The 25,496-nt window shown below is 40.2% G+C and overlaps 1 protein-coding gene across 1 annotated transcript in view; it reads right to left on the bottom strand.

Moving 5' to 3' along the window:
• dock1 (dedicator of cytokinesis 1) overlaps positions 1–25,496 on the bottom strand; it is an 870,017-nt gene that overhangs the window by 125,835 nt on the left and 718,686 nt on the right. The window contains exons 39-40 of the mRNA XM_051924023.1: positions 402–491; positions 158–262 (exon numbers count right to left, since the gene is read on the bottom strand). Of these exons, the coding sequence (XP_051779983.1) occupies positions 158–262; positions 402–491 (195 nt within the window). The remainder of the gene's footprint in view (positions 1–157; positions 263–401; positions 492–25,496) is intronic.

The raw sequence follows: 25,496 nt of genomic DNA, 5'->3' as shown, positions 1-25,496 counted from the left end.
AAACCAAAAAGCCATACTGCTGTTTTTAAGTGTTTAAAAGACTCTGCAGTTTTGCTGCACTCTTGTACTGCTGCTGTAAAAAAAAAAGAGACGGCTAGACAGACAGATGCATATATAAATAAATGTATAAAAACCACTAAATAAATAAAATTCTTACCCTAATGAATGTTGGAAATCCCTGGCCGTAGTATCCTACTGCAAAATAATCTGGCTTTGGCCTTATCACTTTCACTATACTTTCATAGAAGTGTGCTTGTTTTTGCTGGAAAAAAAGAACAGTTCAAATTAGGCTTATAGAGTGTCATTATGATGACAAGTTTTGTTACTGCTTACTGTTCAGAGATACATAAAATTAAAAAAAAAATCCACCATTCATCAAAGGCAAGCTTACAAGTACTTACCAAAAGCGTACTCAGTTGTTCATAATCAAACATTTCTGTTTCATACTGCTCTGAAAGTTCTTTGCCCAAAGATATAGCCTCTTCCCACATCTGAAATAAATAAATAAAAACTTAATTCTTCTCAGCTGCTTAAATGTATTTTCATTTTTTCTGTTTAGGAAAATTTATGAAATAATGGTCTGACTCAATCTGGCCGGATCTTAAATATGATAAAGACCTCATGCAATTTGCTAATGTGCCATATTTTACCGCTATTTCACTTGAAGATATTCCTACTAATACAGACAGTAGGGGACAAGTTAAATACTAGTGTATATATATTTGAAGCACATATGTTCTGATATGATTGTAAAATCATATAACCAACAATAATTTGTAACTATACTGTATGTACCTGTCTTCTAACATGCAGGAAGTACAGATTCAATAATGTATAAATAAACTGACAAGTTATGTTCTCCTTGTCCTATTTTACCACAAGCATCCACTTTCAATTTTTCATTTTTTCCACTTTAATTTTTAGGAATATTTCATTCAAGTTGACAATAAGGACCAGGAAAACTATGCCACTATCATAAGAATTTTAATAAAAACAATGCAAAATGAAAATGCAAATGGTTTGATTTTACATTTTACAATCATAAAACTATAATCAGCTTTGAATGCCAGTGTTACTAATGACAATTATGCCTAAAGAAAGCCTTCCTCTTAAATGAGAATGTTCTGAAAAAGAGTACAAATCAGCTTCACACTACCAAATATCTTTTAATTTTCATGGCATGTGGGAATTATAGAGAGTTGCTTGAAAATATTTATAACAAGGAGAGTTGACTGTCACTGTCAGATTTCAAGGGTACCTCTATGCCTTTGTCACAAGAACAATAATAAAGCTAAACACCACCTTTGGCTGTGACAAGGTTGAATTACTGGGGTTTAGATGTGTATTGTCTGCACATTTCAGAGAGGGTAAAACTATAAGAAAACAGTTAAGAACCACTGACAAGAACAATTTTATATTATTATCATCTGTGCTGCTTACATTAATTTTCGTCATGTTGTTTTACAATTCACCTCCTGGAGTGAGTTAACACATTTAACTGTAAAACTGGGTAGGGAATAATGTTTAAATGATTTTTAAAATTTTTAAAGCTCCTTAAATAAGAATCATAATACACAGAAACATAAGAAGTTTCACAAATGAAATTAGACCATTCCATCAGATCAAATTCATTTAGACGGTTAAAACTTAAGTTGTTTCAGTACCTCTTTTCCAAAATTGCGAAAGATTCCCCTTCAACTAAATGACCTGCAAATTTGATTGAAATTCCACAATTCTTTTATGTAAAGAAGTGTTTTCTGATTCCTCCTTAATGTCTAACAGCAGCCTAGAGAATGTGATTCACTATTTAATTTTATGAATTCTGCTGGACCTTCATTGACACAGTCTTTTTCTTTCTTTTTTCTTTTTTTCTAAGGACCGAACAGGTTTAATTCCCTTAGCCTGTCAAGAGTAGGACATGCCCTTTACTTCAGAGATCTTCCTGCTTGCTCTTCAAGTGCAGCATTAAACCTGCTATTTTCTTTTCTGGAGTTTTGACCAGAACTGAACTCCAAATTTGGCCTCAAGTAACACATTACTGAACTTAAGCATAACGCCCCTTGATTTATATTGAACAATTTTTATAATAACCTATCATTTTCTTTTTCTTTTTAATTGTCTCCTCACACCACCTACACAATAAAATATTATGTCAATGTAAACACCTAAATTCTTTCAGCAGTTGCTTCATGTGGACCAGTGTTAACAATCTTGTATGTATATGATAAAGCTGTAATCTGCAAACGAAAGTGACTTGCCAAGACAAAATATTAATATGCACTGCATTGACAACATAACTAGTTACAGATCCCATGAAGCCTATGCAGGTGTACATAAATGTTGCAATGACGAAATTAACCAGTGATCACATAACAAGGTAGGAGTTGCTTCTGTTCAGGCTATAACTTGGGACAACGTATACCACATAAAGACAGCTACCCAATACCTGACATTCTGCTGTGTGTAGGATTCATCTCACATTGCACTCTTAGAACCCCCTTTTTTTTAGTTTTATTGACCTGCTGTTGTTTTAATCCTAAACCTAATAGCTGTGGCTATGACAATGCTTTAAAGGTGGATAATATTTAAAAAGATTAAATTGGCTGAGAATGGGATTTAAGTCGAATGTTATGGTAACAAAGTGCATTTTGTTCCATGATTAAGTACTGTAGTTTAAAAAAATGTGTGTCAGAAATAAGTGCCTATGTGGGGCTGGCTTTAGAGGATTATCAAGGGCTTATAGATATCCGATTGTCCACTGCGTGGACACTGCCTACAAATACAACAAAATACAACAAATCGTCCACAAAATAGCAATAAGTAAAGAAAATATAGATCATTGTGAAGAAAAAGTGCCAATCTGGCTCATTCCATTGTTTGTTGATGCAGCTCTGGGCACTGTGGGAACGTCTTTTTGTTTTCTGAGGAGGGGAAGAGTTAGGTGCTTTTAAGGCTTGTTTTAAGATTATTGCTGAGCGCACAGCTAATTTTCATGCATAATCAGCCATGTGATGCTGCATTGTTAGTGCGTGCATAGTGATCAGTGTTAAATATCCACTGGCAGTACTAGAAATACTACAATGTTTTATTTATTTATTTATTTTTTTGCAGAATGGAAATCTGGCAGTGTTTCACTGGCAAGTCCAGAGGAGGCTGAAACACCTGCGAGTGAAAATTAATGATTTAGGTTAGAGACAGAGAAAATATTTTACAGCACAGTTCAGTGGACGGGATGGGAGAAGCTGGGTTCACCAATGTTTAGAAGCTGAAATGCTTTTTTTTTTCCAATTAAATTGACAACAATCTTCTGGTAGGCATTCATGAAAGTTCTGCACATGGCTGCTATAGCTCTGTGATGTCACGTTGGCCTCGCAAAGCATCAAGAGGTGACTGGGAAAAAAACATTTGCCTAATCTATCCACATGGCAATTTTCTGGAAGAATATTTTGCCATCGAGGTCACTGGCAAACACAGCATATTCGCTGTGAGTAACGCATTTTCACATTTCGCCACTCAGCACTATTGACAACCAAGAGATGTATTGTCACCAAAACCATCCATCCATTGTCTCCTGCTTATCCGAGGTCGGGTCGCGGGGGCAGTAGCTTGAGCAGAGATGCCCAGACTTCCCTCTCCCCGGCCACTTCTTCTAGCTCTTCCGGGAGAATCCCAAGGCGTTCCCAGGCCAGTCGAGAGACATAGTCCCTCTAGCGTGTCCTGGGTCTTCCCCGGGGCCTCCTCCCGGTTGGACGTGCCCGGAACACCTCACCAGGGAGGCGTCCAGGAGGCATCCTGATCAGATGCCCGAGCCACCTCATCTGACTCCTCTCGATGCGGAGGAGCAGCGGCTCTACTCTGAGCCCCTCCCGGATGACTGAGCTTCTCACCCTATCTTTAAGGGAAAGCCCAGACACCCTGCGGAGGAAACTCATTTCAGCCGCTTGTATTCGCGATCTCGTTCTTTCGGTCACTACCCATAGCTCATGACCATAGGTGAGGGTAGGAACATAGATCGACTGGTAAATTGAGAGCTTCGTCTTGCGGCTCAGCTCCTTTTTCACCACGACAGACCGATGCAATGCCCGCATTACTGCGGATGCCGCACCGATCCGCCTGTCGATCTCACGCTCCATTCTTCCCTCACTCGTGAACAAGACCCCGAGATACTTGAACTCCTCCATTTGGGGCAGGATCTCGCTACCAACCCTGAGAGGGCACTCCACCCTTTTCCGGCTGAGGACCATGGTCTCGGATTTGGAGGTGCTGATTCTCATCCCAGCCGCTTCACACTCGGCTGTGAACCGATCCAGAGAGAGCTGAAGATCACGGCCTGATGAAGCAAACAGGACAACATCATCTGCAAAAAGCAGTGACCCAATCCTGAGCCCACCAAACTGGACCCCCTCAACACCCTGGCTGCGCCTAGAAATTCTGTCCATAAAAGATATGAACAGAATCGGTGACAAAGGGCAGCCCTGGCGGAGTCCAACTCTCACTGGAAACGGGTTCGACTTACTGCCGGCAATGCGGACCAAGCTCTGGCACCGATCGTACAGGGACTGAACAGCCCTTATCAGGGGGGCCGGTACCCCATAATCTCGGAGTACCCCCCACAGGATTCCCCGAGGGACACGGTCGAATGCCTTTTCTAAGTCCACAAAACACATGTAGACTGGTTGGGCAAACTCCCATGCACCCTCCAGGACCCTGCTAAGGGTATAGAGCTGGTCCACTGTTCTGCGACCAGGACGAAAACCACACTGTTCCTCCTGAATCCGAGGCTCGACTATCCGACGGACCCTCCTCTCCAGGACCCCTGAATAGACTTTTCCAGGGAGGCTGAGGAGTGTGATCCCTCTGTAGTTGGAACACACCCTCCGATCCCCCTTCTTAAAGAGGGGGACCACCACCCCGGTCTGCCAATCCAGAGGCACTGTCCCTGATGTCCATGCGATGTTGCAGAGGCGTGTCAGCCAAGACAGTCCTACAACATCCAGAGCCTTGAGGAACTCCGGGCGTATCTCATCCACCCCCCGGGGCCCTACCACCAAGGAGTTTTTTGACCACCTCGGTGACCTCAGTCCCAGAGATGGGGGAGCCCACCTCTGAGTCCCCAGGCTCTGCTTCCTCATTGGAAGGCATGTTAATGGGATTGAGGAGGTCTTCGAAGTATTCCCCCCACCGACCCACAACATCCCGAGTCGAGGTCAGCAGCGCACCACTGCACTGCACTGCTTCCCCTTCCTGAGACGCCGGATGGTGGACCAGAATCTCCTCGAAGCCGTCCGAAAGTCATTCTCCATGGCCTCCCCAAACTCCTCCCACGCCCGAGTTTTTGCCTCAGCAACCACCAAAGCCGCATTCCGCTTGGCCTGCCGGTACCTATCAGCTGCCTCTGGGGTCCCACAGGACAAAAGGGTCCCGTAGGACTCCTTCTTCAGCTTGACGGCATCCTTCACCGCCGGTGTCCACCAGCGGGTTCGGGGATTGCCGCCACGACAGGCACCGACCACCTTACGGCCACAGCTCCGGTCAGCTGCCTCAACAATAGAGGCACGGAACATGGCCCATTCGGACTCAATGTCCCCCACCCTCCCTCGGGATGTGGTCGAAGTTCTGCCGGAGGTGGGAGTTGAAGCTACTTCTGACAGGGGGCTCTGCCAGACGTTCCCAGCAGACCCTCACAACATGTTTGGGCCTACCACGCCTGACCGGCATCCTCCCCCACCATCGAAGCCAACTCACCACCAGGTGGTGATCAGTTGACAGCTCCGCCCCTCTCTTCACCCGAGTGTCCAAGACATGTGGCCGCAAGTCCGACGACACGACCACAAAGTCGATCATCGAACTGAGGCCTAGGGTGTCCTGGTGCCAAGTGCACATATGAACACCCCTATGCTTGAACATGGTGTTCGTTATGGACAATCCGTGACGAGCACAGAAGTCCAATAACAAAACACCGCTCGGGTTCAGATCAGGGAGGCCATTCCTCCCAATCACGCCCTTCCAGGTCTCACTGTCATTGCCCACGTGAGCATTGAAGTCTCCCAGCAGAATGAGGGAGTCCCCAGAAGGTATGCCCTCTAGCACCCCCTCCAGGGACTCCAAAAAGGGTGGGTACTCCGAACTGCTGTTCGGTGCATACGCACAAACAACAGTTAGGACCCGTCCCCCCACCCGAAGGCGAAGGGAGGCTACCCTCTCGTCCACCGGGGTAAACCCCAATGTACAGGCTCCAAGTTGGGGGGCAATAAGTATACCCACACCTGCTTGGCGCCTCTCACCGGGGGCAACTCCAGAGTGGTAGAGAGTCCAGCCCCTCTCAAGGAGATTGGTTCCAGAGTCCAAGCTGTGCGTCGAGGTGAGTCCGACTATATCTAGCCGGAACCTCTCAACTTCGCGCACTAGCTCAGGCTCCTTCCCCTTCAGAGAGGTGACATTCCACGTCCCAAGAGCCAGTTTCTGTAGCCGAGGATCGGATCGCCAAGGTCCCCGCCTTCGGCCACCACCCAACTCACACTGCACCCGACCTCCTTGGCCCCTCCCATAGGTGGTGAGCCCATGGGAAGGGGGGACCCACGTTGCCTCTTCGGGCTGTGCCCGGCCAAGCCCCATGGGTGCAAGCCCGGCCACCAGGCGCTCGCCAACGAGCCCCACCTCCAGGCCTGGCTCCAGAGTGGGGCCCCGGTGACCCGCGTCCGGGCAAGGGAAAACGCCGTCCAAAATTGTTTTTCTTCATAGGAGGTTTGTTTAACCGCTCTTTGTCTCATCCCTCACCTAGGACCAGTTTGCCTTGGGTGGCCCTACCAGGGGCATAAAGCCCCGGACAACAGAGCTCCTAGGATCATTGGGACACGCAAACCCCTCCACCACGATAAGGTGACGGTTAAAGGAGGGGTGTATTGTCACCAAAACCTAAACACTAAAATGTTAATGATTAGGGAGGAAAAAAGGCAAGAGGTGAATACCAAATGACAGTAACTACAAATGAAAATTGTTAAAAAAAGAATGTTTAGTCTTTGGTACTGAATGTAGAGTGGGGTTATAAAGCATAGCATCAGTGACATGGTGCATTACGCCTTCTGGAACTAATGCACTTAGCAACAGTAAAGCACATCTTTAAAATGCGGCCATTACATGTTGAAATTTACAAGACGGTGACACAGTAAACTTGAAAAACAACAACAGTAGATTCTATTTTCTTGCAATTAAATTATTAATACAAGACACCAACATATTATTAATTCCAGATATAGTGCCTGTAAAAAACATTTACTGGCATTTCACTTTCATACAACATTAAAGCACACCGGAATCTGACTTAATTTGGCTTTTTGGACACTGATCAATAGAAACATGCTCATTTAATGACAAAATAAAAACAGATCTCTGCAAACTGGTCCTAGCAAATTACAAACATAAAACACAAAATAACTGACTGCACAAGTATTCACCACGTTTAATATGACACACCTAAGCCATCGCATAATTAGTTAAAAGCTCACAAGCCTGTAGTTAAGAGGTTTCTATTGATTGCAGTGTAAATGCACCTTATCTAGCAACTTGTCTAACAACTTGTGCTGCCAATATTATGGCCTAACCTGCACAATGAAGACAAAAGAACACTCTAAGCAACTTTGTGAAAAGGGGACTGAAATATCCAAGTAGCAGCATTATGGCAAAGTAAAAAAAATAAACGCACATGACATCTTGCTAACAATTTGCAAAAGGCACATGGAGACTGTGAAGTCAGCTAGAAGAAGGTTCTATGGTATGAAAAGACCAAAATATACATTTTTAACCTTGAGACTAAACACCAAGTTTGAACTGCTGCACATTATGAAAAACACACCAAATCCACTATGAAGCAAGGAGGGAGCATCATGCTGAGGGGATGCTACTCTGCAGCAGACCCTGGAAGTCTTATGAGAGCAGAGCGGAAAATTGGTGCAGCAAAATAAAGGGAAATTGCAGAGTAAAGCCTGATGCAGCCTGCAAAAAACCAGAGCCAAGAGAGAAAATTTGTTTAAAAGCAAGACAACAACCCTAAGCATAAAGCCAAAGCTACTAAGGAATGGCTTATTAAGAACAATGTTAAAGGAGTTGAAGTTATTTCTTTACAAACACAGTATACAGGACTTTGCCACAGAAAACTGTGCTCTAAAGTTAAGTACTATATTTTAAAAACTATCTTACCTGCACTTGCATTTTACAATGATGGTTATGAGGCACGGAACACTACTGTAAAACAAAAACTTAGAGATGAAACAGCAAAAGTTTCGATATGTGCAAAAACATACCTTACATGTTTCAGACACATGTTTGTGACGAAAAAAGGCACCTGGAAATAATTGTTTCATTGCATATTCCTGGTACTATTTTTCTCATGATAAGGATATGTTTTCTACTTGCTTGTGTGAGTTCTCACATAACTAAAGAGGTTAATAAAAACAAAACCAACCACACTACATGAAAGGTTTATTGTGATTTGGACTTCTGAGAGGAAACCACACCACAGGAGTGGGGAGGTTGTTGCACAGGAAGGGTAAGTGCTGAGCTATTATGCACAACTGTGTTCTTTTAAAATGGCTGAATCTTATAATATTGGTGTTTTTGTTAAAATAAAATGACATGTACGTATAAACTATGTTAGTGTGTGTGTGTGTGTGTAATCCCAAGTTGCGGATTAATACTTGACAACTGTCTAGGCTTGAAAAATGGACCTATTTGGTAAGCTTTTAAGCTTTCCCCCCTTGCCCCATAGCCTCTACTGTAAAGAACCAGTGCAGGTAAGATATTTTTTTTTTCTTTTTTTATAGAAAACACTTAACTTTAGAACATAATTTCATATGACAATTTCAATAACTTCCAACTTGAAGGATATTGAATGTATCCTTTAACATCCAGAAGTAACCAAGTCCAGATCTCAATCCTACTGAGTAGTTGTGCTTGTTCACTCACTATCCCCATTCATGCATGACATTTGTTGAGCAGTTTTGCAAAGAAGAATACAGAAAATCTGCAGTATCCAGATGTGCATAGCTGACAGAGGTCTGTACATACAGTCTCAAGGCTAGAACTGTAGTCAAAGGTGTATCTAGTAAATACTGATCGAAGGGGTGTGAACACTTTAGCAGTCAGTTATTTTGTTTCTTATATATACAGTGGGTATAGAAAAGAAACATCCAATCTGAAAATATCTACATTTTGTTACAGCTTAAAAACGAAACACATACAAGTCATATATTATATTTTTTATTTATTTATATATATATATATATATATATATATATATATATATATATATATATGGCGGCACGGTGGTGCAGTGGGTAGCGCTGCTGCCTCACAGTTGGGTGATCTGGGGACCTGGGTTCGATTCCCGGGTCCTCCCTGCGTGGAGTTTGCATGTTCTCCCTGTGTCTGCGTGGGTTTCCTCCGGGCGCTCCGGTTTCCTCCCACAGTCCAAAGACATGCAGGTTAGGTGGGTTGGTGATTCTAAATTGGCCCTAGTGTGTGATTGGTGTGTGGGTGTGTTTGTGTGTGTCCTGCGGTGGGTTGGCACCCTGCCCAGGATTGGTTCCTGCCTTGTGCCCTGTGTTGGCTGGGATTGGCTCAGCAGACACCCGTGACCCTGTGTTTGGATTCAGCGGGTTGGAAAATGGATGGATGGAGATATATATATATATATATATATATATATATATATATATATATATATATATATATATATAAGCGCAACAGTTCAGAAAAATAATAATAAATAAAAAATGATAAAGTTTGCATTGATAACGGATCAAACCGACAATACTGCCCAACCCGCCAACATCCCCCCACCGGCCTCTTGTACCCTCTCTGTCCAGCTCCCTTACCATTTTTCAATCCAGTTTGGACAGACGGCCTGATCTGGGGAAGGTCCTAGTAATACCAAACATATTCCACTTCTTAATTATGGACGTTATTGTGCTCCTAGGGATGATAAAGCTTTTGAAATCTTTTTGTATCCATCTTCTGATTTGTGCCTGTCCACCACTTTATCCTTGAGATTTTTTGAACGTGCTTTGCCACTCAGTCAGTTGTTTGCTTTCAGTTGCATTACCATACACTGGACTGCTCCAGGAAAAGCTGTTTAATGCTAAATTAATCACAATGATTACAACTGATTACTGGTGGAAGCTAATTACTTTGGTGTGCAAGGGAGAAGGAGAATACTTATACCTGATTAAGTTTACAAGTATTATTTGGAAGGGGGTGATCCTATGTTAATCTCATTGATTCTTGATTTTTATTTATTATTTATATGAACTGTTGCTATTATATCTTGAATGTTATAAGTTGCATTATGTAAATAAAGCTGAAAAAAATATTTTTTGTGTGTTTTCATTTTAGGCTGTGAAGCAACAAAATGTGAATAGTTTCAAAGGGGGTGGTTCTTTTCTATACCCACTGTATGATTATCTCTCTATTATAAAAAAAAATCCTGAAGAGAAGCAGTATTGCGTCGAGACGTGATCTTCACATTAAGATCACGGAAGACAGTTGAAAGACTGCGAGGACCTTAAACATGAGACATTGTGCCAAGAGATTGACCAAGGCCCGTCTTGCGATGGCGTACAACATGAGATTCTTGCAAGACACGCCCTACTTACAAACCAATATCAAATAAGACAACGGGGCAGCAAAACATTCAGTCTTGTGAAGAATTTGAGCACACACAGATCCAGGGTCTCAGCACATATAAAGCGTATAAGGACAATATGTTACAAATGAAACGTTGATGACTAAGCGAAGAAGAAAGCAGCGTGGAGAAAAGAGACTCAAAAGCGTTGGAGAGAAAAAAAGAGCAAAAAAGAAAAAATAATCTAGGTGCAAATTATCAGCCCATAACAAGTGGAATTGAAACAAAGCACGTCCAATCGGGCTCAGAATTAAAAGACAGAGTAAAAGACAAAGTACAACGTCATAATGACGTTCACAAACGTTGGCGCTATACACATGCAGAGCATACTATGAAAGCAGTGGAATTCGAAAGGCTCAGAAAAAAAAAAAACGTATGCGTGATACAAATGTGGAGAAAGTTAAAGAATATGAAAGTAGGAAAATTAGAAAGTATAAAAAAAAGAAAGTAAAGATCGCAGTAGCACAAATAAATGGAAATTATTACTCAAAAAATGGAAAATATTCACCACGGACCAGGTGTAATTGAAAAAAAAGCAGGACAAAGCGAGGTCAGAAATAAAAGACAGAGTAGAAAACAAAGTAAAACGTCATAAAAAGGTTACAAAACAAAGGGGCCAAACACATGTAGAGCAGGTTAGAGATAATGAAAACTGGAATTCAAAAGACTCAAAAAAAAAAGTAGGCGCGAAACACATGCAGAGCAAGATACAGAATATGAAAGCAGAAAAAAACGACAGTGTCAAAACAAAGAAAGTAAACATCGCATTAGCGCAAAAAAAGAGAAATTATTACTCGGAGAAATAACTAAAAGGCGAACAGAGTTCGAATATATGGACACAGGTGATATGTCTAAAGTATGTAAATATTGTAAGGCTTTGAAGTTTAAGTCAGAGAATTTCAAAAACGTGTTTTACCTCACATACATTTATTGGTTACTTTGCAAAAAAAAATTATTAACTGCTGATGATGTGGATCGCTTTGTCTGTGCTGAAATTCCAAACAGAGAAACCTATCCTGAGTTATGGTACAAAGTCATTAAACACATGTCTCACAGATCTCATTTATAAGATTCAGCATATTGGGACTCCAAAGATTCCAAATATTGTTTTTACAGAAGTTCTGAAATAAAAGTGAAACTAATGAAATTGCAACAATTCAAAGAAAAAAAAAATCTTAAAAGTGTGTACAGTAATCCCTCCTCCATCGCGGGGGCTGCGTTCCAGAGCCACCCGCGAAAAAAGAATATCCGCGAAGTAGAAACCATATGTTTATATGGTTATTTTTATATTGTCATGCTTGGGTCACAGATCTGCGCAGAAACACAGGAGGTTGTAGAGAGACAGGAACGTTATTCAAACACTGCAAACAAACATTTGTCTCTTTTTCAAAAGTTTAAACTGTGCTCCATGACAAGACAGAGATGACAGTTCTGTCTCACAATTAAAAGAATGCAAACATATCTTCCTCTTCAAAGGAAACAGAGAGGAAAGCAAACAAATCAATAGGGCTGTTTGGCTTTTAAGTATGCGAAGCACCGCCGGTACAAAGCTGTTGAAGGCGGCAGCTCACACCCCCCCCCGTCAGGAGCAGGGAGAGAGAGAGAGAGAGAGAGAGAGATAGAGAAAAACAAAGTCAAAAATCAATACGTGCCCTTTGAGCTTTTAAGTATGCGAAGCACCGTGCAGCATGTCACTTCACGAAGCAGCTGCACACAGAAGGTAGCAACGTGAAGATAATCTTTCAGCATTTTTAGACGAGCGTCCGTATCGTCTAGGTGTGCGAACAGCCCCCCTGCTCACACCCCCTACGTCAGGATCAGAGAAAGTCAGCGCAAGAGAGAGAGAGAGAGAGAGAAAGTAAGTTGGGTAGCTTCTCGGCCATCTGCCAATAGCGTCCCTTGTATGAAATCAACTGGGCAAATCAACTGAGGAAGCATGTACCAGAAATTAAAAGACCCATTGTCCTCAGAAATCCGCGAACCAGCAAAAAATCTGCGATATATATTTAAATATGCTTACATATAAAATCCGCGATAGAGTGAAGCCAATACAGGCGAAGCGCGATATAGCGAGGGATCACTGTATCCGGAAAACCAAACACGGGGGTTGGCAAGCGAAGCCCCCTAGTAACTTCTTCTATAATATGCTACCTTGGCTGTTCATTTGTCTGTCCAGGATTTTAAATCATCTGTAGCTCGCAAACCGTTTCACCTATTGACTTGAAATTTGGTACACATATACTACGTGACATCTACTATCCGCTTTCGGGGTGATGATTTTATTACTCTTTTTATTTTTATTTTATTTTATTGTAGAATCAACTCTCGGCAGCGCACAGAAGGACGGCCGTGCTGTGCATGCATATGGGTGCTTTTCTCATTCCCTACCACTTTCGCTAATCATTCTTGAGGCAGATTGAAGACTTAAGTGCCAGATTAAGTGAAAAATTAAAGAAAACGTACTAAGTAATTGTAACACAAAAACTAATCAGTTTTAATGCGAAAAGATGCCGATGAAAAAAGAGAAGCAGCGGGCCGCTAGGGTGGAGTAAAGAAGAGCTGCTCAGGAAGCAGCAAGCACATCAAACTCTGAGCAAACGAATACTAAATGTACAGAGAAAGAGGATGAATACTATGAATGCTCAAGTCAAGTGTATTCACTGCACGTTATTGTGCAGTGCGCGGTTACTGGTAAATATATAATTATACAGTAGGTATAATTATTATACCTAAATACACTGGGTATAATTATTATACATATATCTACTCTATATATACACACACACACACACATATATTATATATATATATATATATATATATATTATATATATATATATATATATATATAAAATCCTAAGCCTAAAAGTGCAACGGTGACGTTTTTATGTCACGCTATAAATCAGGTTTATTTTAAAACCTACATATATATGTTTGGTATCATACTTTTCAGAATGTATCGAACTTTAAGGTGATGTTGTTAGATTTTCAGATTATTACCCCACTTTTAAATTATAAACTAAAAAATATGAAGAACTCACGTCCTGCGAGACGAGAGTTTGTGCCAAGAGATTTAACCACGCCCGGGGCCGGAAATATAAGACAGAGTAGGACAACTGCTGTACAGGCTTTTAAATGTTCGAAGCACTGTGCAAGATGCAGATCACACGGCACGGCTGCAGCAGGAAGCCAGCAGCTGATTGAGCAAAGAGGAGGTAAAAAAAAAAAAAAAAAAAAAAAAAAAAAACTATTTGTTTCCCATTGTATCACCATTTAAGAGGGGGTTTTGGTGGAGTGATCGCATCTCCTTGGGGTGTGTTCAGCACCCCTCTTCACAATGCGAGTGGCAGAGATGCAAAGTGGCTGGCGAGCGAAGCAAGCAGTGGGGGAGCCTCCTAGTATAAATATCCATATTACTAACCGAGAATGCTAAACCGGATGATGGACGCAGGCACATCCGGCAATGGGCCGTAGCTGCAAAAAGACGTACTGCGCAGGCGCAAAAAGAGTCCGCGAGGGTCGGCTGAGGAGCCGAGAAAGGCGGATAGAAGAGGGCGAGAGAGGCGGACAAGACCACAGAAAAAAGGAGTGAGCACAGGAAAAATGGAGAAATGAGGCGCAAAGAGCACCGAAAAAAAGAAACGGCACATAAAAAAGTATTCAAATGCAAGCAAAGCACGAAACACATTGCACACGAAACTAGACCCAAAAAAAAAAAAAGAGGCTCGCGCACAACCGCAAGGCCCCCCCCCCCCCCCCTACAGGCACCGGACGAGACACACACCAAGAGGGGGATTCAACAAGCCCATGGAACACAAAAAAAAGAACACAAAACCACCCCACAGACCCTTCAAGCAAGGGACGGGACACACACAAAGAGGGGGATTCAACAAGACACAGGAACACAAAAAGAAAGAAGACGCTCGCGCGACAACAATCCTCAACCCCCCCCACACACACACATCCATAAGAAGTGACACCCAAAGCCACATATTCTAAAGTGAACATCAACACCTTCACACTAGACAGCATAGGTGTCAGCATTGGTGGATCTCCTTACAATAAAGCACTATTAACCGTTCAACTGCAGAAAAAGAAACATATTAACAGTGACTGCGATCCTTCTTATTACTTATCCATATTTCGCATGCTGAGAAAGAAACAAGTCATGAATACACGGTCACGGGTACAAAACGAAAAGGAAAGGATAACAGGAACAAACACACGAAAACGAAAGAAACAACAAAATAGACGGCTATGCAGCATAGGTGGATCTCATTACAATAAGGCACTATTAACCGTTCAACCGCAGAAAAGGCTCCATATTAACAGTGAGTGCAATACTCCTTATTACTTATCCATATTTCTAAAAGAAAAAATGTCTCGACTCCAAAAACGCAAAGCTCAACTTAAGCTTCTAACTGACGATGTACCTAAAAGTAAAAACTTTATGAACTGCATTAGATCCTACAATAGTTCATTTGCTTTTGCATATACCGGAGTAAATATCAGGCCCACCAAAAGGCAATGGCCCATACTGCTTTCGCATATGTGCACAGATACTGCATCGCATTGGAACAGTGCACCCTGAAACAAATCAACAACGCAAATATGCACAAATCTACATCCTAGATCCACATGACGCAAACTATCAATCAAAGTGCTGCATCGCAACAGGCACGGATTCAAAACGAAACACCTCCCGTCTCAGACATACGTTAATGGCAGCGAAGGCTACAACGGGCTTCTCACACAGCACAGGCAAATCGATTACAGCTCCAAAACAACACGTCCCAAATACTACACATGCAACAACGCGCCTCTCAAACGTTGACACGTTGTTGTCAAAAGGGTCAAATTAGACTGCCTTCTTTACATTCATATACTGAATATCTACAAAAGCTTCTAACTAACGATGTACCTGAAAGTGAAATCTTTATCAACTGCATTAGATCCTACAAATCGGTATCCACTATGAACATTAACGGTGGCACTGCACGTGACATCCGTCTTGAAAAAATGTTGTTTATTGATGAATGTACAATGGCATGAAGTCACTTACTCAACACCATTCATAAACTTCTACAAACGTTTATGAATAATAATATTCGATTTGAAGGAAAGGTACTTTTATGAGGAGGAGATTTTAGACAGTGATTAGCTATTCTTCCAGATGCCATGCACTCAGCTATTGTTCAGTGCACCTTAAAATACGCAGACAATTGGCATTGCTTTCAAAAGATACAGTTAGTAAAAAAGATACGATGTCCAGAACCAGATCATAACAATTGCTTATTACAACTGAGAGATGGTACACTCACCAATACAGCTGGACTTCAGGCACATATTATTACAATTCCTCAAGCCTTTATCTGCGACAACTTAGTTACAGAGACATTTGGAACAGCAATCTCATTAGACCAAATGCCCCTTTTAACACAACGTACTATATTATGTCCAAAAAATATTAATATGGAAAACATTAATACCCAAGTCATTCCATTACTTCTTGGAGAGACACAACTCTTTCTAAGCTCTGACAAACTTGACTCTGATCACAACAATAACCATCTTAAATGACCTTACAAGTTCTGAGCTGGAATTATCTTTTACACTTAAACGGCGTGTACAAAGAAATTTTCAAAGAAACCTTTACACTGTGCCACACACTTTATTGTTTGCTTTCTATTTGCATCATCTACACCGTCACACTATTCTATATCTCATTCATACATCACGCTCTTTGTCATTCCCAACACCAGGGGTTGGCGAGCGAAGCGAGCAGGGGGCGGAGCCCCCTAGTATATAATTAATTTAGATCAATTTGCAGAGGTCTGTTTTTGGTTCTTTTTTGTTTATCAATGTAAAAAAAGCTAAATTAATTCCAATGTGATTTAATGTTGTATTACTGTATAATAATAAATTATGAACACTTTGAAGACCAAAAACACTATATATATAGCTTCCATAAAACCACAAGCATCACAAACAAATTATCTGAGACAAAAAAATGTTAAAAAATTGTCTCAAATCATCAAATCATTACACAAGGGTAGAGCCTCCAACTAAATGGCTCTCTGCCTTAACATTCTCTCTCCAGTGAAACAATATAGGACCAAGAAGTCAAAGTGTCTAATTCCTGTCCCTGCTCCATCCATCTGACAATAAAATTATAGAACCTGTTCACCAACTTCAGTCAGGAGTAAAAAGGAGAGTTATGACTTGGAGAGGCACAGTGAGTCCCTGAAAGAAATGCAGTTGCTTTGTTTTTGGTAACAACCATCATGTTTTTAAATAAACAAACAGTTTGGGTTTTTCTGCAACTTTTCTTGTTCCAACAAGGCTTCAAACTGTTACAAGACATGCACAAAATTTAAATGATGTAATGCATGCTACTTGCAATTTAAATTAAAGCCAGGAAAATATTAGAATTTCTTTCTGACACAGACATTTAGAAATTACACTAATACTGAAAAGGGAGGTAGAAAGGATATTACCTCCAAAGCAATTTGTATCTGGCCTCTTGGTCATGTGAAAAAATCTAGTAACCAGTATATGCAGTAAATTATTTGCATTTGTTTTAAATTGACCAGATTAAAGATAAATTATTAACCCTTTAAAACTCTGTATATTATTAATTTGAAATGTAAAATTTCAACTCTCATTTCCTTCCAGAAAAAAAGAGTTAACCCCTATTTTAATGAACTAACACACTGCACTTCCCTAGACATTTACATGCCATTTAGAAATGACATTTTTGGCATGGGTGCAAGTAATTATCCCTGCAAACCATTTTAAAATGTGCACAGTTAAGCAAGCAAGAGTCATTATTTTTAAAAGCAGACTACTAAAAAGACATTTGAAAAGTATAATCTGAAAGTCTCATGTAGAGCACATATTTGAGCTCTGATATTCAAAGTCTAATTTACTCCTATTTTCAGAGTAAGACCTACTTAAGTGCTATTAATTTTCAGAAAACAAGAATATTTACTAGTAAGCCTGCGGTATAGATATGGTCATATACCAGATTTATTATGCTCACTAGATGCCAAAGAAAGAATGTTGGAAGAAAAACAGAAGGCATATAGATTTTTGGATCAATACTCCACAGATTGTGCACCCTTTCACACGGGATGTGGGACAGACTCAATATATCATCTGCAGAGTACACTAGAGTAAAAAGTTAACAAGAAGGACTAGGTCCAAACACACTACTATCCAAGGCAGCTAACACATTTTATATTGATACTGAAAAGTTTGTTTTACAATAGTGGCCCAAGTAACATCCAATGAAAAAGCAAATTGTACACTATAAGTCGAATGAGCTCTAAGAGAAATTCATGATAATAAATTCTGGCTATATGACAAAAATAAAATCTTTAGCATATCTAGCTTCTTTGAATATCTCTGCTTTAACAGTAGGGAAAGCTTGAGAACCTCTTTCAATTACTAGATGTAGACAGAAACACTATATCCTTATGGGATCCTGGCACTAGTTTACTGAGGATTAAAATTATAGATGATTTCCCATATTACTAGGAAAATACTATTAAATTATACTGAAAATGTATATGCATTTACTAATAAGGGAAAACCTCAACAATAAAGTATGTTTACTTGGGTGTGGAGTATAGAACATCTGTAGAGTGTGTACTTGAGTATGCATAAAATTACTGTTTTGCTTTTCATCAGCAGATGAAACTTCAAACACTAACATTGTGATCTGAACAGAACTTAATGTTACATCTGAGATTCTATAGTATGAATGGAATTGTGGTATTTATAGCATATACATGGTCTTAATAAATGAGTGTGGTTTTTAAAATATTCATAGCCTTACTGACAGTGTTTGCTTCTCAACACAACCATGACATGATTGAATCTGACTGGTCTGCTACAAAAATTGTTTTTGTTATCACCATACAATGAATTGAGTCTCAGGTGCTCATGATTCTGTCAATATCACCGGAAAATTATCCTCAATACACACAAAGGAAAAGAGTGTCTAGATTAATATTCACATCCTTATTAAAGCTATCCAGCATCTTGCACACGGTGATCACCAAATTGCCACACTTAACATTTTTATAGATTGGGTAAGCTATTCATTTCCACCTTAAACCTACTCAAAAATGTTTTAGACTCAAGAGAAAGTGAAGATGCTGTGATTGTTCCATGATTTTTATTACACTAGAAATGGTGACATAAAACAGTGCAGGAGGCTAGTTATATAAACATACCCTCATTAGTACTATAGTTGAAATTTCAAGCAATCTAAACGATTATTTCTGAAATAAAAAAAAAAGAAACAAATTTTGTTAGAGGTGATGTGGTGGTGCAGAGGTTAGTATTGCTGTCTCATTTTAGATTAATTACGTGTGTGTGTGTTCTGCCCAGGGTTGTTTTTCACCTTGCTCACAATGCTACTGAAATAGCCTCATCACATAACCCTGAATTGGATTAACAGGGTTTCAGAATATACTGTGTATAAGACGTCCGAGGTTCGATTCCCGAGAGGGAGTGCAGTGGAGTGTGTACACCTGATGAGCCCAGAATGAGGGCGAAACACGTGTCGTGTACTCTTTGCATTTATTTGACAGTAAACTATTGCAACCATTCTATGATCTGCTCTTCACAAACTGAGGGCACCGTGGCGGATGTTAGCAGATTGCTGGCCAACCACAAAGCGTTACCTGGTAGGTAACCACCCACACTATCAGATTGTGACACAGACTTCGAATGCCGCGAATGTAATTACCCCGATCTACATGCTGTCCAATAAACGAACCACACGCCGTGGCGCAATGTTAGGGGCATCGCCTCTGACGCTGACGTCCGAGGTTCGATTCCCGAGAGGGAGTGCAGTGGAGTGTGTACACCTGATGAGCCCAGAATGAGGGCGAAACACGTGTCGTGTACTCTTTGCATTTATTTGACAGTAAACTATTGCAACCATTCTATGATCTGCTCTTCACAAACTGAGGGCACCGTGGCGGATGTTAGCAGATTGCTGGCCAACCACAAAGCGTTACCTGGTAGGTAACCACCCACACTATCAGATTGTGACACAGACTTCGAATGCCGTGAATGTAATTACCCCGATCTACATGCTATCAAATAAACGAACCACACGCCGTGGCGCAACGTTAGGGGCATCGCCTCTGACGCTGACGTCCGAGGTTCGATTCCCGAGAGGGAGTGCAGTGGAGTGTGTACACCTGATGAGCCCAGAATGAGGGCGAAACACGTGTCGTGTACTCTTTGCATTTATTTGACAGTAAACTATTGCAACCATTCTATGATCTGCTCTTCACAAACCGAGGGCACCGTGGCGGATGTTAGCAGATTGCTGGCCAACCACAAAGCGTTACCTGGTAGGTAACCACCCACACTATCAGATTGTGACACAGACTTCGAATGCCGTGAATATATATATATATATATATATATATATATATATATATATATATATATATATATATATATATAAATAAATAAAATGTGTGTGTGTGTGTGTGTGTGTGTGTGGAGACCAAAGTAGGCTTGTGTGGGTTTGACTTTGAATTGTTTAACTCTTAACTACTCGTGCTGGTGTATTTTGTACACCAACCTGTTATTTTTGTCCAATGTCCTTTTACTTGAACTTATTGGTAGCATCCGCCATCTATCCTCAGCTTGATTCACTACAAGTTCAGCATCAAAATGGTTTCTCTTCAGTGTGCCCCAAGCCTGTATTATGAGTAGATACACAGTCGCAAGTTTCATATGGTGCATTTGGTACACTGCGCTGGTACTTATGTATGTGTGACAATTATGAGATGTTCTCCTTGCAATGACTTTGTGATACATGTGCAAATCCTGCAGTGGATGAAGCTGTGACCGTTGAAGAATGAGCACTGGAGAAGTGGATCAGGTTTATTTTCAGATAGTCCTAGACTGTGTCCTACTATTCAGTAACATGGTATTAAATTACATTAACTCTTTCAGGGCTGATGTTGACTTTTGTCAAAAGGAGGAGTTGACGATGGTAATCGACTGTAAACTGTGACAAAACCAACTGTTATGTTTTAGCTGGACTCTCCTTGCTAGAAGGAAAGTTAGCTTCATTGGTTTGACCAAGATTTCCTGCGCTTGTGTGACTAGCAAGGCGCAAACAGCAAAAATGGCACTGACATCTAGCGAGAGATCAAAGTGAATGCATAAAGCAAACTACTGCGTGGACGACATTTGGTCTATTATCTCTGAACTGGACTATGACTTGTTGGACTCTGATTTTGATACAAGTGATCGAAAACGAATGTGAGGTTCCAGCTTCAGTTGACTGGTCCCCAGCTAATCAAGGTGATAAATGGGTTAATGTAGCTGATATGCCTATGTTCGCCAGGGAGGAGTGCCACTTAACAATGATAAGAGGTAGAAACCTTGATCGCTGCTGCTGCTGCTGCCTCAGCCACGTGAAGACAGCTTGGCAGCAAGCTTGCTGCACATTCTTGTTAAACTGGCTACCACAACATGCAGCAACAAACATTTTATGTTGATTTCTGTGTGAAACCATTACTTTTCAGAAACTGTTTTTTAGAAAATATATTCAGCCCTCAAAGAGTTAAAAACATGTACAATTTAAAATTATTACAATATTTTTATATTACAACCTCACTGAATGCATATAAATAGCCATTTTAACACTGGTGCACAAAATACACTGCGTGAGTACTTATGAGATGAGAAATGGTTTGAGTAATTAAGGGTTAAAAAGACCAGTCTAACTTAACATTAAAAAGCTATTTTCATGATATCTTTATGTATTGTTTTAATATTTAGTAAGCTGAGGCACCCCCTGTCTTGATTAGCAATGCAATTATCAATCAGATTTATTCTGGTTTTACTGCTTGCATGCTAGACACATTAGCAATTGAAATTTAGCTTTATAAAAGGCATCCTGCTGCCAACTTTCATTACAGGCAAAAGACAAAGATCAATTATGGCAGCATTCTTTGATAAGTCAACATCTGAATAACAAAGAAAATATGTAAACATGTCAGGTTTTAAGGCAGTATTCTTTGCAATGAGCCCTATGTTATCAGTACTTAGAGATGGAATAGCTTCTTGTGAATCCAAGACTAAAATGTATAGGTGCAAAACATGAACTACACCTGTGATGACTACAATTTTCAGGTGAAGTATAAATGTAACATCCAACAATTACCAAAATGCCCATAATGCTTCCACATTTGGGACTTAGTTTGCAGGCAGTACACTACAATACAGAAAAATAAGATGGGCAGCAAGACTTCAAGCTGACAGTGCACTAGCAATGGAAATGTATGAGGCGTTGACATAAAAACATGGCCATCACAGTTGGGGAACATTATGTCCTTTAATTATAGAAGACACTTTGGGCGTTGTTGCTATGGGAGCGCTATACTATAATGAAAAGATAGTGTGGGATAGTGGGTAAAGATTTCGGAGTACTGCAATGTAATAAAAGGTACCAGGGAGGCTCAACACAGTAGGTTTGGTCAACAGCTATGTTTTATGGTGGTCATGACACCAGGCGTGCCTAACCATTTTAGTCTATGCTGGAGGTCAGAACTGTAAGAACACCTGAGATGAGTAGATGGAGGTCTAGGTCAGCTGCTTGAGAGGAGTTCTGGAGGTCAATCCTGCACAAGGAAGTATTTGGGAAATTCAGTCCAAAAATGGCTTCTGCCAAGAGCTTAAAATCTTCCCAATGAAACACGTTGTTACTATAGAACCATTTGTAAAGGAAGCTGAAATGCTCAACCGACAGGAGGAGAAGTGAGGCCAGGTTTCAGTAGGAGGTAACGGAGGTAAAGGGGCCATTGTGGTACGGTAAGGGTTCTAGACACCCTAAATATTAGTCTACTTCTTTGTGTACTTTATGTTATCCTTGTGCGTATCCCTCTTTTTTAAAAACTTATTTTTGTTAAATAAAACTCATATTTTTGGTACCACAGCATTTTTGTTAGACTTAACTCTAAAGCAGTGATTCTGAACCTTTTTCTCCGTGTGAACCCCTTCAAAAAAACAGAATAAATTGGCAAACCCCCCTGTGTAGTCATTACGATATAGTAAATAAAACAATAAAATTGGATTGTTATTAAAATTTATTTTCCATATTCAATAATAAATGGTTCATAATGAAAAACCTAAACATAATCGTAAAACACTTACAGACAAACATTAATAAAACTAAAGTGATAGCTACAAAAAAATTAATACAAAATGAATACAATAAAACAGAACATTCATCATAGTAAAGCTGAAAAGTGTATGTTGAAAATCCTTTCTCACACAGATATGTTGTACAAAAGGGTAATATAACTTTAATGGCTTTTTCTGACAAAACAGGATATTCATTTCTTACACTGAGCCAAAAGTCAATTAAAGAGTGATCTTTAAAAACAGCTTTTAGGGAACTGTCAGAGGATAAATCAATGAGTTTTTCTTTTTCCAGTAAAGTTATAGAAGTATATGAACTTATATCTCCTTGAAAAGGACTATGTATCCAGTTGTTCGATCCAGATACTGTATATTAGGTCTATTAGGAAAATAGTCATTGAAAGTTAATTGAAGCTGTTTGAGATGTTCAGTAATATCCCTTTTAATATTTTTGTTAAGTTGAATTTCATTTTCTGATAAAATGCTGCTGAGAAAACCAAAACATTCATACTCATTCATCTCCAGATATTGAATCCAAAAGTTGAACTTTTTTTTTTTAGCATGGCTTCTATTCTATCATGCACACTGAAAATGGTGACACCTGGGCCTTGTAAAGACAGATTTAAATAATTTAATTTAGAACAAATGTCAGTTAAGTATGCACATTTTTGCAGCCAAAGAATATTGAATATACAAGAGGACAAATGAAAAGGATGGTCAAGAAAGAATGCTTCAATTTCAGACTTCAATTCAAGCAAGCGGGTCAAAACTTTTGCCACGAGAAAGCCATCTAACTTCTGTATGAAGTAGTAAAGAAATGTGAAGGCTTCCAAAGTCCTCACAAAGCGCCTGGAACAGACGAGAGTTTGTAGCACACAATTTTATAAATTTTACAATTTTTACAGTGTCGGTTAAAACATTGCCCAACTCTACAGGAATACGTTTACATGCCAGTATTTGTCTATGAATACAGCAATGAGTTCATTCAGTATTCTTGTTGATCTTCTTTACTCGCGCCACAAGACCAGAAAATTTTCCAGTCATTGATTTTGCACCATCTGTGCATACACCCACGCAAAAAGACCAGTTTATTCCATTTCTTTCAAAATAGCCATTGATCATATCGAAAATTGCTTCTCCTGTCGTAGTGGTTTTCAGAGGTTTTGCAAATAAAACAGCTTCTTGAATGGAATTCTTAAAAATATACCTACAACTTAATATAAACAAGCAATACAGTGGCGTTTGCTACATCGGTTGACTCATCAAGTTGGATCGCAAAATAATTCAATTTTATCTTTTTCAAAAGTTTACTTTCCACATCATTTGCCAAATCATTAATTCTTTGCAACACTGTGTTGTTTGATAAGGGAACCAGGTCAATTTTCTTTGCTGCCTTTTCTCTAAGCATACACTTCATGATGTCTCTCATACACGGTCCAATCAAATTTTCTTCCACTGTATGTGCTTGTCCAGATCTTGCAATTCTGTAACTTACTCGAAATGCTGCCTGAAGAGCATTTTTACTATCTGCGTTTGAAGCTGACAGGAAAAAAGAACGTTATTCTTGTTCTTTCGAGCGCATTCAGGGTTCTCGGTTCACTGAATTGGAAGCTTCCGGATCACACGAGAATGTACACGCATTGCCAGCGGCGTAGTGTCTCATCGCATTAGAGATTGTTACATGTTGCAACTCAACAATTTTACAGAATCATTCCGTCGCAATCCGTAATATCCATGAATTTGACATTTAATAGATTTGTTGACCCATTTTTATTATTGTATTATTAATAGTACTGTGAATATATTTGCCTACATTTAATATTTCGTTATATTTTTTACGTCTGGGATTTAAAATTCCACCATTACAATATTTTTTTTCGCGAACCCCTGGAGTTTCGTGAACCACCGCATGGGGATCACTGCTCTAAAGTACTTCCTTACCATCCAGAAACTATGTTTTTTTTAATGCAAACTCAGAAAAACACAGTAAAAAAATGGCTATTATTAAATATTTAAGGCAGATCTTTAGATTTCATACATTGAATAATACAGTGATCCCTCGCTATATCGCGCTTCGCCTTTCGCGGCTTCACTCCATCGCGGATTTTATATGTAAGCATATTTAAATATATATCGTGGATTTTTCGCTGCTTCGCGGGTTTCTGTGGACAATGGGTCTTTTAATTTCTGGTACATGCTTCTTCAGTTGGTTTGCCCAGTTGATTTCATACAAGGGACGCTATTGGTAGATGGCTGAGAAGATACCCAGCTTACTTTCTCTCTCTCTCTTGCGCTGACGTAGGGGGGTGTGAGCAGGGGGGCTGTTCGCACACCTAGACGATAGGGACGTGTGCAGCTGCTTCCTGAAGGACATGCTGCATGGTGCTTCGCATACTTAAAAGCTCGAAGGGCACGTATTGATTTTTGCTTGAAAAACAAACTCTCTCTCTCTCTTTGTCTGCTCCCGACGGAGGGGGTGTGAGCTGCCGCATTCAACAGCTTTGTGCCGCGGTGCTTCGCATACTTAAAAGCTAAACAGCCCTATTGATTTGTTTGCTTTTGTCTCTCTCTATCTCTGTGACATGATCTGCTCCTGACACGCACTCCTTTGAAGAGGAAGATATGTTTGCATTCT

Source organism: Erpetoichthys calabaricus, chromosome 2 (genome assembly GCF_900747795.2).
Source record: "Erpetoichthys calabaricus chromosome 2, fErpCal1.3, whole genome shotgun sequence".
In the NCBI taxonomy this organism is placed as follows: domain Eukaryota; kingdom Metazoa; phylum Chordata; class Cladistia; order Polypteriformes; family Polypteridae; genus Erpetoichthys; species Erpetoichthys calabaricus.
The sequence above is the reverse complement of the archived record's forward strand: the minus strand, read 5'-3'. Positions and strand labels throughout refer to the sequence as shown.